The sequence below is a fragment of the Trichomycterus rosablanca genome, chromosome 27 (genome assembly GCF_030014385.1).
Source record: "Trichomycterus rosablanca isolate fTriRos1 chromosome 27, fTriRos1.hap1, whole genome shotgun sequence".
In the NCBI taxonomy this organism is placed as follows: Eukaryota; Metazoa; Chordata; class Actinopteri; order Siluriformes; family Trichomycteridae; genus Trichomycterus; species Trichomycterus rosablanca.
This window is the reverse complement of record NC_086014.1, coordinates 5,103,569-5,117,912: the sequence shown is the minus strand read 5'-3', so window position 1 is coordinate 5,117,912 and position 14,344 is coordinate 5,103,569. Positions and strand designations below refer to the sequence as shown.

The 14,344-nt window shown below is 46.5% G+C and overlaps 1 protein-coding gene across 1 annotated transcript in view; it reads left to right on the top strand.

The window, feature by feature from the left end:
• Positions 1-14,344, top strand: part of si:ch211-186j3.6 (neural-cadherin) — a 270,206-nt gene that overhangs the window by 129,165 nt on the left and 126,697 nt on the right. Inside the window, exons 12-14 of the mRNA XM_062989918.1 lie at positions 3,575-3,742; positions 6,225-6,474; positions 9,210-9,337. Of these exons, the coding sequence (XP_062845988.1) occupies positions 3,575-3,742; positions 6,225-6,474; positions 9,210-9,337 (546 nt within the window). The remainder of the gene's footprint in view (positions 1-3,574; positions 3,743-6,224; positions 6,475-9,209; positions 9,338-14,344) is intronic.

Here is a 14,344-nt window from a genome sequence, read left to right as displayed (position 1 = left end):
TCTACACACACACACAGACTTCTACACACACACACTAATACATACACACACACTTATACATACACACACACTTATACATACACACAGAGACTTCTACACACACACACAGACTTCTACACACACACACTAATACATACACACACACTTATACATACACACACACTTATACATACACACACACTTATACATACACACACTTATACATACACACACACTTATACATACACACACACTTATACATACACACACTTATACATACACACACAGACTTCAACTCACACACACAGACTTCTACACACACACACACACTTCTACACACACACACACACTTATACATACACACACAGACTTCTACACACACACTTATACATACACACAGAGACTTCTACACACACACTTATACACACACATAGAGACTTCTACACACACTTCTACATACACACAGAGACTTCTACACACACACACAGACTTCTACACACACACACTAATACATACACACACACTTATACATACACACACACTTATACATACACACACACTTATACATACACACAGAGACTTCTACACACACACACAGACTTCTACACACACACACTAATACATACACACACACTTATACATACACACACACTTATACATACACACAGACTTATACATACACACACTTATACATACACACACACTTATACATACACACACACTTATACATACACACACTTATACATACACACACAGACTTCAACTCACACACACAGACTTCTACACACACACACACACTTATACATACACACACAGACGTCTACACACACACTTATACATACACACAGAGACTTCTACACACACACTTATACACACACACAGAGACTTCTACACACACACTTCTACATACACACAGAGACTTCTACACACACACTTATACATACACACAGAGACTTCTACACACACACTTATACATACACACAGAGACTTCTACACACACACTTATACACACACACTTATACATACACACAGAGACTTCTACACACACACACTTATACATACACACTTCTACATACACACAGAGACTTCTACACACACACTTATACATACACACAGACTTCTACACACACACTTATACATACACACTTCTACATACACACAGAGACTTCTACACACACACTTATACATACACACAGAGACTTCTACACACACACTTATACACACACACAGAGACTTCTACACACACACTTCTACACACACACTTATACATACACACACAGACTTCTACACAAACACACAGACTTCTACACACACACACACGCACACACACACACTTACACATCCACACACAGACGTCTACACACACATTTATACATAATTATACACAAAGTTATACACAAACAAACACACACTTATACACACATACTCATATATATACACACAAACATCTGCACAATTGTATAGATGCACAGATTTTTACACACACACACACTTATACACACACACACTTATACAGACACACACACACACACTTATACACACTTTTACTTATACATACACTCACACACAAACACTCATGCCCAGATTTACATACACACACGGACTTCTACCTATATGAATGAATGAATAGGGCAGTTTAGTGAATAGGGTGGGGGCCAGGGTCTAAATGACCTGGGTTTGTTTCTCTGCTCATTGGCTGTAAGGATGTTTTGCATGTTCTTCTCACGTCATCATGGATGTCCTGAACAGGCGTTTATTTTGTTTATATTATAATTGTAAATTATTTAATTATTTTAATCTGATCTTAAGGAAGGCGTTATAATAATTATAACACTTGATCTGTAATGCAGGGCCAAATATTCCACCAGACCTTAAATATTTGGGCTGAACGTGTTCGTATGTAGAAATCCGAGAGCTGAAGAAATCCGGTTTAGCTGCTCTAAATCCTGCTGTCCACTGTGCTGTGGTGATTCAGCCTAATATAACCATATATAAATGAGTTCTGGATTGGTGCCAAGCTCTGTGAGTCTGCTGGCAAGGCAAGCGGGGCTTCATTAACGATATGTTTAAAGTGTTTTAAGTTCTATGAAGCGTAATTACTGCGTGATCTCGGCTGAAAAAAATGCTTTCATTTCCTAATGGGGTTCAGCCCGGTGCTTTAGATTCGACCTCCCAACGTGATCTAATAGTTTTAATGCTTTCCAAGGAGCCGCTCGGTCAAACGATACATTAAAATGAATCGTTTATAACGTTCGACTCACCGGCGGATGTCTGAAGGTCGTGTTTGAAACCATGTGCGGGGTAAAAAGCTGTTCTGGAGTTTGCTGCTACAACAGCCTTGACATTTTTAAACAGGTTTTCCTACAGGATTTTGGACCATGACTGCAGGGATGTGCACTGATTCGGTGATCCAAGTTGTTCAGAAGAGTCACATTCTTCTAAATCTATTTCTTATTGGACCTTAATGCACTAGCACTAGCCGGCTACCACCGGGATCCAGGGTTCAAATCCCCAGCGGTGCTATCGACCGTTCAGGCGTCTACATACAGAAATGATTAGCTGTCTGAGGGGTGGGAAAGTCAGCATCCTCAGAATTGGCATTGTGTCTGTAGTGTGTCACGGCATTGCACCCAGTTATTTCGGGGGAACTGGGCTCACCGTGACCCTGACCAGGATAAAGCGGTGGTAAAACGTGTGTGTGTGTGTGCGATAAGGAAATTAAATCTTCTGACAGAAAGGTACCTTAGAAACTAAGAATCTCAGAACTGTTGCCATGGCGACTATCAGTGTGTGTGTAAAGTGTGTGTGAGGAGAAGGTCAGATTGAACTGGCTTTCAACATATCAGAACATATACCCCACCCGCCCGCCCTGAGTCCGGCGAGCTCATAGCCCGCCCTGAGTCCGGCGAGCTCATAGCCCGCCCGCCCGCCCGCCCGGCGAGCTCATAGCCCGCCCGCCCGCCCTGAGTCCGGCGAGCTCATAGCCCGCCCGGCGAGCTCATAACCCGCCCGCCCGCCCTGAGTCCAGCGAGCTCATAGCCCGCCCGGCGAGCTCATAGCCCGCCCGCCCGCCCTGAGTCCGGCGAGCTCATAGCCCGCCCGCCCGCCGGGCGAGCTCATAGCCCGCCCGCCCGCCCTGAGTCCGGCGAGCTCATAGCCCGCCCGCCCGCCCTGAGTCCGGCGAGCTCATAGCCCGCCCGCCCGCCCTGAGTCCGGCGAGCTCATAACCCGCCCGCCCGCCCTGAGTCCGGCGAGCTCATAACCCGCCCGCCCGCCCTGAGTCCGGCGAGCTCATACCCCGCCCACCCGCCCTGAGTCCGGCGAGCTCATACCCCGCCCTCCCGCCCTGAGTCCGGCGAGCTCATACCCCGCCCTCCCGCCCTCCCACACTGAATCTGACTAGATTGAAAGTGAGAGTGCAGATTTATTGTTACGTCCTGCGGTGTTTAAATGACGCCTCAAGTCTTCAGGCTTCTGTTAGGATTTGGTAATTGGATTTTTGGTGCGCATGTAAAACACACACACACACACACAAACACACACACAGGATGAACTAATGGACGTATCTGACACGCCCTGGTTGTTTCTGTTACAGAGAACCTACATCACCAGAGAAATCACAGCCACGGATGGAGGAAATCTGAGCAGCTCTGTGGAGCTGGCCGTCACCATCACCAACGTGAAGAACCAGCCGCCTCAGTGGGAGAAGGACAGCTACGAGGTGGTCATACCGGAGAACACCGTCAGAGACACGCCTATCGTGGTACGATCCGGCTTTTATGTGTTATTTCATACAAGAGGCATCCAAAAGTATGTGGACACTTTAAAAATTTAGTCCATTATTTAATTAATTTAATTTAATTATTTAATAATTTACTTTGCGGCCTCCTCTGGTCCGGCATGATTCCGCCCGTCCACCCCGAATCCATCGAGCGCACCCCGCCCGCCCACCCCGAATCCATCGAGCCCACCCTGCCCGCCCACCCCGAATCCATCGAGCCCACCCCGCCCGCCCACCCCCCCCGAATCCATCGAGCCCACCCCGCCCGCCCACCCCGAATCCATCGAGCTCACCCCGCCCAACCTGCATCCACCCTTACTTCAGATCAAGGGGGGGTCGAGGCTGTCACCAGACCATCAGACCATAAACCCCGCCCACCCCGAATCCAGAAAGCACACCCCACCCATCCTGAATCTGTTGAGCTTAGAGAATTACCCCCACCCACCCTGAATCCATCGAGCTTACCCTGTCCGCCCACCCTGAATCCATCGAGCTCACCCCGCCCACCCCGAATCCATCAAGCTCACCCCGCCCAAGCTGAATCCATCGAGCTCACCCCTTTGACACCTGCGCATGTAATCGTTTTTTTCAACTGGACAGCAGAGGGCGCACTTTCACTATGTTTCAGACATCGTCCCTCCCTACAGACACACAGCCAATCAGAAGCCTGCATGTAGGTACCTGGCTGGCTGATAGAATGGCTGAGATCTCAGAACTCCTGGGCTAGTGTGTTTTATCACTACGCCACCCGAGTGCCCACGTCCACCAATCCGAACGAGGCCGATTTGGTGTTTCCTGAACGTTCCATTTTTACATTTACATTTACAGTAAGGTTAGTCTTGCTCAAGGGCCCAACGGCGGCAACCTGGCTGTGGTGGGACTTAAACCAGCGACCTTTTGATTACTAGTCCAGTATCTTAACCGCTAGGCTAGAGCTGCCCTACTGCCCTGCTAGTGTACTGACAGCAATGGTTAAGCTGTTCGCTATGGCTGTGTCCTGGCTGGGCGTGCTTTATAAGAACCCGGTGCCACCCTGTCTCTGGCTACCAGCCCAAAAACCGACCCTGTATTATTCATGCCCATTTAATTCCTTTCTTTCATTCAGTTAAGTGTGCATTGAGAATCACTGCCGTTCGCCAGACCCCCCACAGTTCCTTTATGATCTATTAAGTCTATTAAAACTATAGATTGATGCTTTAGTTAATGCACACGCCCCATATAAAGAGGTTCTTTGTTCAAGTCCTAAAAAAAAAAAAACAGCGAGACAAAAAGACGGATTAAAGAGCGGATCTGCTGTTGCAGGCTTAATTGATCCTCGGTACAAACGTTTGATTTTTCTGTTAGGAAGAAGTGTAACGAAGCTTGCCAGATATTTAATGGATGTGGAATGGAAGTGCACGTTCTAGCTGAACGGCCCGGTTTTAAAGCTGGCGCTGCCATTAACGGACGCGGCTAACTGCACTTTAAACGGGAGGCCGGGGCGCTCCGGAGATCCTATTAAAACGGGCGCTTCCTGCGTTTTCCTGCAATTCTAAAATGATCTGACGGGACGCGCTGGTTCCTTCGTTGCCGCCAAGTGGGCACCCACTCGGTGGCTGGTTCCACTGGATCCCAATCTAGTCGTATCCAGTTACCCGATTGCATTACGTTTCCTCTCTACCGATGCTGATCCCCACTTCTGATTGAGGAGAGCGAGACCAACATGTGCGCAGTAGCCGACTGCATCTTGCGTCTTTTCACCTGCACGAGGCGAGTTCATGTGCGGGTCAGCTTTGTGTACGGAGAGACACACCTTGTGCAGGCACCCTCAATCAGCCAGCAGAGGTCGTAATCGCATCAGTTATGAGGTCCCGCTTTCGGCTCCCACCTTGTATGAACATCAGCCAATCGTTGTTCATGCGGCCGCCCAGCCCAGCCGATGTATTCTGAATCCCAGCTCTGTTCTAGCGTATTTTACCACAACGCCACCTGATTGGCCCTATAGAGCTTTTTTGAAAGAATTGGAACCTTGATTGTAAGCCAGGCTTTCACACCCAACATCAGTACCTGACTTCAAAAATATCAATTGGTCCGAATGAGCACAAATTCCCACAGACACGGTCCAAAACCTTGTGTAAAGCCTTCCCGGTTTCCTGCAAAGGCAGGCCGACCCTATAATATTGGAACCATGGGATGTTTAACAAGCTCATGATCAGGTGTCCACGTAGTTTTGATTTGTTGATTAGTAGAAGGAGAGTGCAGTTGCTGGACTTTGCTGCCTGCAGACTAGAACTGTCTCCTGTTTAATGTATCTTGCCATATCAAGTATGGGATGAGCACAAATTCCCACAGACACATTCCAAAAGCCCTCCGGGTTTTTACGAGCTGTCATATCCCTCCATGTTTTCAGCATTGGATGTGTCCACATACTTTTGGTTCTTTACTACCTTGTTTAACCTCTAAGTGATCCACATTTCTCCTTCAGACTATAAAAGCCACCTCTTTGCTGGGCGACCCGAGAGTGACCTACAACCTGGAGGACGGCATGGTACCCGAGACCAACATGCCCGTCCGGTTCTACCTGACGCCGAACCGCGAGGACGGATCCGCGTCCATCCTGGTGGCGGAGCCGCTGGACTACGAGATCACACGGAATTTCATGCTAAGGGTCCGAGCTCAGAACGTCGCCGCCGTGCCTTTAGCGGCCTTTACTACCGTCTACGTCAACCTTACAGGTATGGATGTTTCTTAACCGCTTATCCAATCAGGGTCTTGGGGGTGGGGTGGGGGGGTGGAGCTTATCCCAGCTTTTCAATGGGCGCAAGGCACACGGTAACACCCTGGACGGGCTGCCACACCCATTCACCTACAGGGCAATTCAGTGTCTTTAATTAACCTGACTGCATGTGTTTGGACTGTGGGAGGAAACCGGAGCTCCCGGAGGAAACCCACGCAGACACGGGGAGAACATACAAACTCACCTGGGGATCGAACCCAGGACCTTCTTGCGACAGTGTGAGGCGACAGTGCTGCCTATCACATGATCTGTTTATTGAATTATATTAGGTGTGGCATGGTGGCACAAAGCTCCAGGGTTTGATTCTCTGGCCAGGAGTTTGCATGTTCTCCTTGTGTGTGTGTGTGTGTGTGTGTGTCTTGTGATAACCTGGCAACCTGTCCGTAGAGTTTTCCTCATTTTTTATCCAGGTTGCCCAATAATCCAATTTCAATCCTAACACGCACTGATCAGCCATAACATTAAAACCACCTCCTTGTTTCTACACACACTGTCCATTTTATCAGCCCCACTTACCATATAGAAGCACTTTGTAGTTCTACAATTACTGACTGTAGTCCATTTGTTAACCTTCTTTCATGCTGTTCTTCAATGGTCAGGACCCCCACAGGACCACTATAGAGCAGGTATTATTTAGGTGGTTGGTCATTCTCAGCACTGCAGTGACACTGACCACTGATGGTGGTGGTGTGTTAGTGTGTGTTGTGCTGGTATGAGTGGAGTTTTTAAACACCTCACTGTCACTGCTGGATTGAGAATAGTCCACCAACCAAAAATAGCCAGCCAACAGCGCCCCGTGGGCAGCGTCCTGTGACCACTGATGAAGGTCTAGAAGATGACCGACTCAAACAGCAGCAATAGATGAGCGATCGTCTCTGACTTTACATCTACAAGGTGGACCAACTAGGTAGGAGTGTCTAATAGAGTGGACAGTGAGTGGACACGGTATTTAAAAACTCCAGCAGTGCTGCTGTGTCTGATTCACTCATACCACTACCTAAATAATACCTGCTCTATGGTGGTCCTTGGAGAGTCCTGACCATTGAAGAACAGCATGAAAGGGGGCTAACAAAGCATGCAGAGAAACAGATGGACTACAGTCAGTAATTGTAGAACTACAAAGTGCTTCTATATGGTACAGTTAGTGTCGAAACAGGTAGCTGGATTTAATGTTATGGCTAGTCCACTTCAGTAGACTCTCAGACCTTGAACTATCCTCTCTGAATATCCCAACCTCGGTAGCCATCATTTTTAATATCCCACATTTCATTACCGGCCGGGTCCTTCCCCCGGTTCGATATTGCTCCGCATTTCTAATGCCGCGGGAAGTCTCGGCGCTGTCCTGTGTAATTTAGCGTCTCTTCCCGACAGCCATAATCGTCTCCAGTCGTGCATGAATCTCTAGCTTTGTTCCGTTCATGAGTGCGCTCCTAACACCGATCCAGGATCAGCCTTTCGTTTCTAGCCTAATATTAATCCAATAAGAGGTTTATCGTCGGCTGGGTTTTAACTGCTCCTTTTCCATCCCCTTAAACTAGGAAAACTGTGCAGCCCTGGTTTAATCATTTACTGAATTATTTAAGCACTCGTTCTCCGATTAAAAGCAGCGCCAGGACTCGAGGCAAATGAGAAACTCGGGAAGGAGTGGGAAAAGTTCGAATGATTCCGACCTCATGTTTAATTCATGGACACGAGGACCTATTCAAGATCCTGCTGTAGTTTTCACTATCCCTATTTTAGCCTATGTCCTTCTTATGGCGCTAGTCATCAGTATCTATCAAAAGTGGCCCAAGGAAGGGACAGTGGTAAACCGGGGACAGGGTCATGGGCTGCCAAGGCTCATCGATGCACGTGGGGAGCGAAGGCTGCTTGTTGTGTATGGGGCTGCATAGCCGCAGACCAGTCAGGGTGCCCATGCTGACCCCTGTCCACTGCCAATATGATAACCAAGACCATGCTTACTGTGGGTTTCACTAAGTGGTAAGATATGAATATATGAATGGAAAACAGTAAAGGTCCCAGAACAGATCCTTGATGAACCCCTTAAGCCAACTGTACAATAGCAGGCCATACCAGTTACCTCTAAAGTCTGCTGTAAGCAGTTAAGGACAATAAATTAAGTACAATACTGTATCGAATTCCCAGTCTGCAGAGGTCAGTATCTATCAAAGTGGTCCAAGCAAGGGACAGTGGTAAACCGGGGACAGGGTCATGGGCGACCAAGGCTCATCGATGTACGTGGGGAGCGAAGGCTGACAACAGACGAGCTCCTGTAGCTCACATTGCTGAAGACGTTAATGCTGGTTCTGATAGAAAGGTGTCAGAATACACAGTGCAGACCAGTCAGGGTGCCCGTGCTGACCCCGGTCCATTGCCGAAAGCGCCAACAATGGGCACGTGAGCACCGGAACTGGACCACGGAGCAATGGAAGAAGGTGGCCTGGTCTGATGAATCACGTCGCTTACCTGGGGAACATTTGGGCAATGTTCTGATTGGAAACCTTGGGTCCTGCCATCCATGTGGATGTTATTCTGACACGTCCCACCTACCTTAGCATTGTTGCAGACCATCAACACCCTTTTATGGAAACGGTATTCCCTGATGGGTGTGGTTAATGCCCAAAAATGCTTCAGACAGTCATTGATTTGATTTTTGTCTGTTTTTCTTACCAGACGTGAACGACAACGTTCCCTTCTTCACCTCCTCCATTTACGAAGCCTCCGTGACCGAGGGGGCAGAAGTCGGGACCCTGGTGGTTCAAGTCTCGGCCAATGATCTCGATCTGGGATTGAACGGAAAGGTAAATCATGAAGCTTTTTATTTATTGATTTACTTATTTATGTTCTGCTTCTGTTTCTATCACATCATCATTAACATCAACACAGTCGTCACCTACTGGCTGTCAGTTATACTTAACGTGTTAACCATCCCTATAACTGTGGTGAGGATTTATTAGGACTAGACTCTGCAACAATACAGCCTAGCAAGCATTCAAACAGCTTCCAATATGGGCACGAGTGTGTGGTGCCCATATATGTCCTGGCACCCTGTCCAGGCTCTATTTCTGCTTTGCACTTAATGCTTGGGTTAAACTTACCTGACCCAATGAATGACCAGGAACAAGTCTGTAATGCACAGGCATCCAGCGTTATCACCCAGTTAATAACTGCCAGTTTTATCCTGGTCAGGGTCACAATAATTCTGGAGCCTTACTAAGTTTATGGGCAAGTGTGCTTAAATTCACGGTCGGATTTCATGGCAGTCGTTAAATTACACTCATAAATTAAATAATAAGAAGAATAAATTGCCCCAAAAATCAGTTACCCGGGTCGTGTTTTTAGCCGGTTTAGACTTCGACATCTTTGACGTCGTGACTAAGCGATTGCTAACTGAATTGCCGTAGGACCGCCTCATAGTGCGAATTAACCAATACACGTGAGGCACCTAAATGTCACGTGAATTAAAAATGTTAAATCGTTAATTAGGTAGGGCCTTGGACATGAGGCAAGAATCCGGTCCGAATAGGCTGCCGATCCTTGGTCGTCTAAAGATGGTTTAGACTGGTCAACATGCCTACTGGTATGAGCTGGGAGAAACACAGACATGTGGAACTAACCTGTACAGTCAGAGGGTCAAACCTGGGTCGCTGAAGCTGTGTCATGGTGCTCCATTCTGCTTGATCTATAACACTTATAACACTTAGCAGTGGTAGCTCAGTGGTGAAGGTACTGGACTAGTAATCATAAGGCTGCAGGTTCAAGCTACTGTTGGCTAAACGCCACAAGTGCTCGTATCTGATTGGCCGGCAGGTGTATTAACTCCAGTGAGGTGACTCCGCAATAACAAGTATTCAAACAGCTTCCAACCTGGGCGTGAGTGTGTGGTACCCATCTATGAACACAGCACAGCACAGCCTACCTTAATAGTTGAACGTAAACCTGGAACATCCAGAGATAGTGAGAGGCTCCGTCTCAAATACGCCCCCCCTCAATTACCTGAGTCATGTTACCTTCGACATCTTGGACATCGTGACTAAAGCGATTGCTAACTGAATTGCCGTAGGACCGCCTCATAGCTCAAATTAACCAGTAAACGTGAGGCACTTGAATGTCACGTGAATGAAAAAAGTTACATCATTAAACACAAACCTTAATTAGGTAGGGCCTTGGACATGAGGCAAGAATCCGGTCCGAATAGGCTGCCGGTCCTTGATCGTCTGGATGGTTTAGACTAGTCAATATGCCTACTGGTATGAGCTGGGAGAAACACAGAAACCTGTACGAGCCGTAACAGTGAGAGGGTCAAACCTGGGTCGCTGAAGCTGTGTCATGACGCTCCATTCTGCTGTATCTATAACACTTATAACACTTATAACACTTAGACTTAATACTTACTACTTAGGGGGCAGTGGTAGCTCAGTGGTGAAGGTACCGAACTAGTAATCATAAGGCTGCAGGTTCAAGCTAAGGCTGCAGGTTCCCAACCCTTAATTTCTCAAACTGTATTCAGTTATAATTGTATGTCGCTTTGGATAAAAGCGCTCGTATCTGATTGGCCGGCAAGTATATTAATTCCAGTATGAAAGAAATACACTCATAATTACGTGTCCCCATAAAACCACGGTAAAACACTGCTAACCTTTATCATTAGGATAAATAATAGATTACAGCAGACTTGCTTTTATGCCCTTTAATTGTTAGGATTATTATTTTTATAGGGCTGTTAAACCAAAGCAAGAAGTAATGAAACATCAACCTGAATATGAGTTTTGTTTAGTTTAAGGGACTGTGCTGATAAAAAAATATAATTAATACAACTATAGTAAAATAAGACATAGTTACTCTAATAAACTTTAATCGCCTGATATTAAAATATGATTTTATACCTTTTACAGACTGATGTTGGTCACATGTTTAAGCTTCAGTGCATGAAAATGAAAAGCAACCTAAACTAATCTAGAATCCTCGTTTCTACACTCACTGTCCATTTTATCCACTTTGTAGTTCTACAATTACTGACTGTAGTCCATCTGTTTCTCTGCATGCTTTGTTAGCCCCCTTTCATGCTGTTCTTCAATGGTCAGGACCCTCACAGGACCACTACAGAGCAGGTATTATTTGGGTGGTGGATCATTCTCAGCACTGCACTGACACTGACATGGTGGTGGTGTGTTAGTGTGTGTTAGTGTGTGTTGTGCTGGTCCACTCACTGTCCGCTCTATTAGCGACTCCTATCTAGTCCTATCTCCTATCCACCTTGTAGATGTGAAGTCAGAGACGATCGCTCATCTATTGCTGCTGTTTGAGTCGGTCATCTTCTAGACTTTCATAAGTGGTCACAGGACGCTGCCCACGGGGCGCTGTTGGCTGGATGTTTTTGGTTGGTGGACTATTCTCAGTCCAGCAGTGACAGTGAGGTGTTTAAAAACTCCATCAGCATACCAGCACAACACACGCTAACACACCACCACCATGTCAGTGTCAGTGCAGTGCTGAGAATGATCCACCACCCAAATAATACCAGTCCTGACCATTGACAAACAGAGTGAAAGCAGGTTAAAAAGCATGTAGGGAAACAAACGGACTACAGTCAGTAATTGTAGAACTACAAAGTGCTTCTATATGGTAAGTGGAGCTGAAAAAATGAACAGCGAGTGTATGAAGTATTTTTATACTTGCTCCAACATGCACCCGTGTGTCTCTCAACATTAACAGTGCTGTAACACATGTACCCGTGTTGGTATTAATCAGGATGATTCTTTTCCTCCGCGGAGAACCGGAGAACCACGACCACGTCTCTTTGTTCCATGAACTATTTAAAATATGAACTCATCAGACCACAGGACACGTTTCCACTTTCTGTAATGAGCTCAAGCTCAGAGATGGATGTTGTTAATAAATAGCTGCTGCTTTGAGTAGTGGACGCAGCAACGGACCGTGTTTACTGACAAGGGTTTTCCGAAGCGCTTCTCTTAGATACAACCCTCCACCGCTGACTGAGGAGCTTCGCAAGTGACACACGCCCCCTCCGACACGTTTGCGGTACCGTCTGCCTCTTTTCACCTGCACGAGACGAGTTTATATGCGGATCAGCCTTGATCAGCATTGTTCCTCGACTCTGTGCAGTCGCCAGTGAGTGGCTCATCCCACCCTGAGCAACAGCCAGTCGTTGTTCATGTGGCTGCCCGATACGATATATTCGAAATCCCAGCTCTGGTGTGCTAGCGTGTTTTACCGCTGCGCCACCTGGGCGGCGTCTCTGAATTTTTAATAATGTTACGGACAGTAGATGGACAACCCATCAGCCACACCCTGATCAGCATTATTCCTTGACTCTGTGCAGTCACCAGTGAGTGGCTCATCTCACCCTGAGCAACAGCCGATCGTTGTTCATGTGGCCGCCCAATACGATGTATTCGAAATCCCAGCTCTGGTGTGCTAGCGGCGTCTCTGAATTTTTAATAATGTTATGGACAGTAGATGGACAACCCAAAATTTCTAATTATTGTGTAATGATAATGATTACAGGATGGTTTGTTGGTCACTATTTCTAACGTGTCCTATGCATTTTGTTGTCTAATAGTATATGTATCTACACTACATGGCCACAAGTATGTGGACACCCAAATATAAGCTTGCTGAACTTCCTATTTCAAAACCACGGGCATTTATACATAGTCGCCTTATATAATATAAATCTGCAGTCTGTCTGTGGGAATTTCTACTCCATCCCAGAGGTGTTTACTAGAACCACTGATGTTCCTCCACACCCAACGCATTATAGTAATTATTATACACCCGTTAGCTTTTATCTCTATTCATTCACGCATTATACAGTATTACATCCGCTCAATAATGCAAACGCGCCGTATGTAAACATGTCCACGTAGGATATATAAGAAGGTCATACAGACGGTAGAGCCTCCGATCACGCCTGGCTTCTGCACAATGAAGCGATAAGAATTCCATCTGAGCTGCTTCACTGAGCAAGTGAATAAAAAAAACAAAAAAACAGGGCTAACCATGAACTCATACAAATAGTAGTTATTAAAGAGGAGTAATTACAGATGTGAGTCAAATCTTCGTCACTGGAATAATCGTTACGTCCGTTCATCCGGTGCATTCGGTCCATGGACTGAGTAACTGAGTATAAGTGCAGCACCAGTAGCATCGAGTTACAAGGTGCCTTTTAAAATATATACATATATATATATATACATACACTGATCAGCCACCTCCTTGTTTCTACACACACTGTCCATTTTATCATCCACTTACCATATAGAAGCACTTTGCAGTTCTACAATTACTGACTGTAGTCCTGTTCTTCAATGGTCAGGACCCCCACAGGACCACTACAGAGCAGGTATTATTTGGGTGGTGGATCATTCTCAGCACTGCAGTGACACTGACATGGTGGTGGTGTGTTAGTGTGCTGGAGTTTTTAAACACCGTGTCCACTCACTGTCCACTCTATTAGACACTCCTACCTAGTCGGTCCACCTTGTAGATGTAAAGTCAGAGACGATCGCTCATCTATTGATGCTGTTTGAGTCGGTCATCTTGTAGACCTTCATCGGTGGTCACAGGACGCTGCCCACGGGGCGATGTTGGCTGAATATTTTTGGTTGGTGGACTATTCTCAGTCCAGCAGTGACAGTAAGGTGTTTAAAATCACTCATACCAGCACAACACACACTGACACACCACCACCACTGCAGTCAGTGTCACTGCAGTGCTGAGAATGATCCACCACCTAAATAATACCTGCTCTGTAGTGGTCCTGTGGGGGTCCTGACCATTGAAGA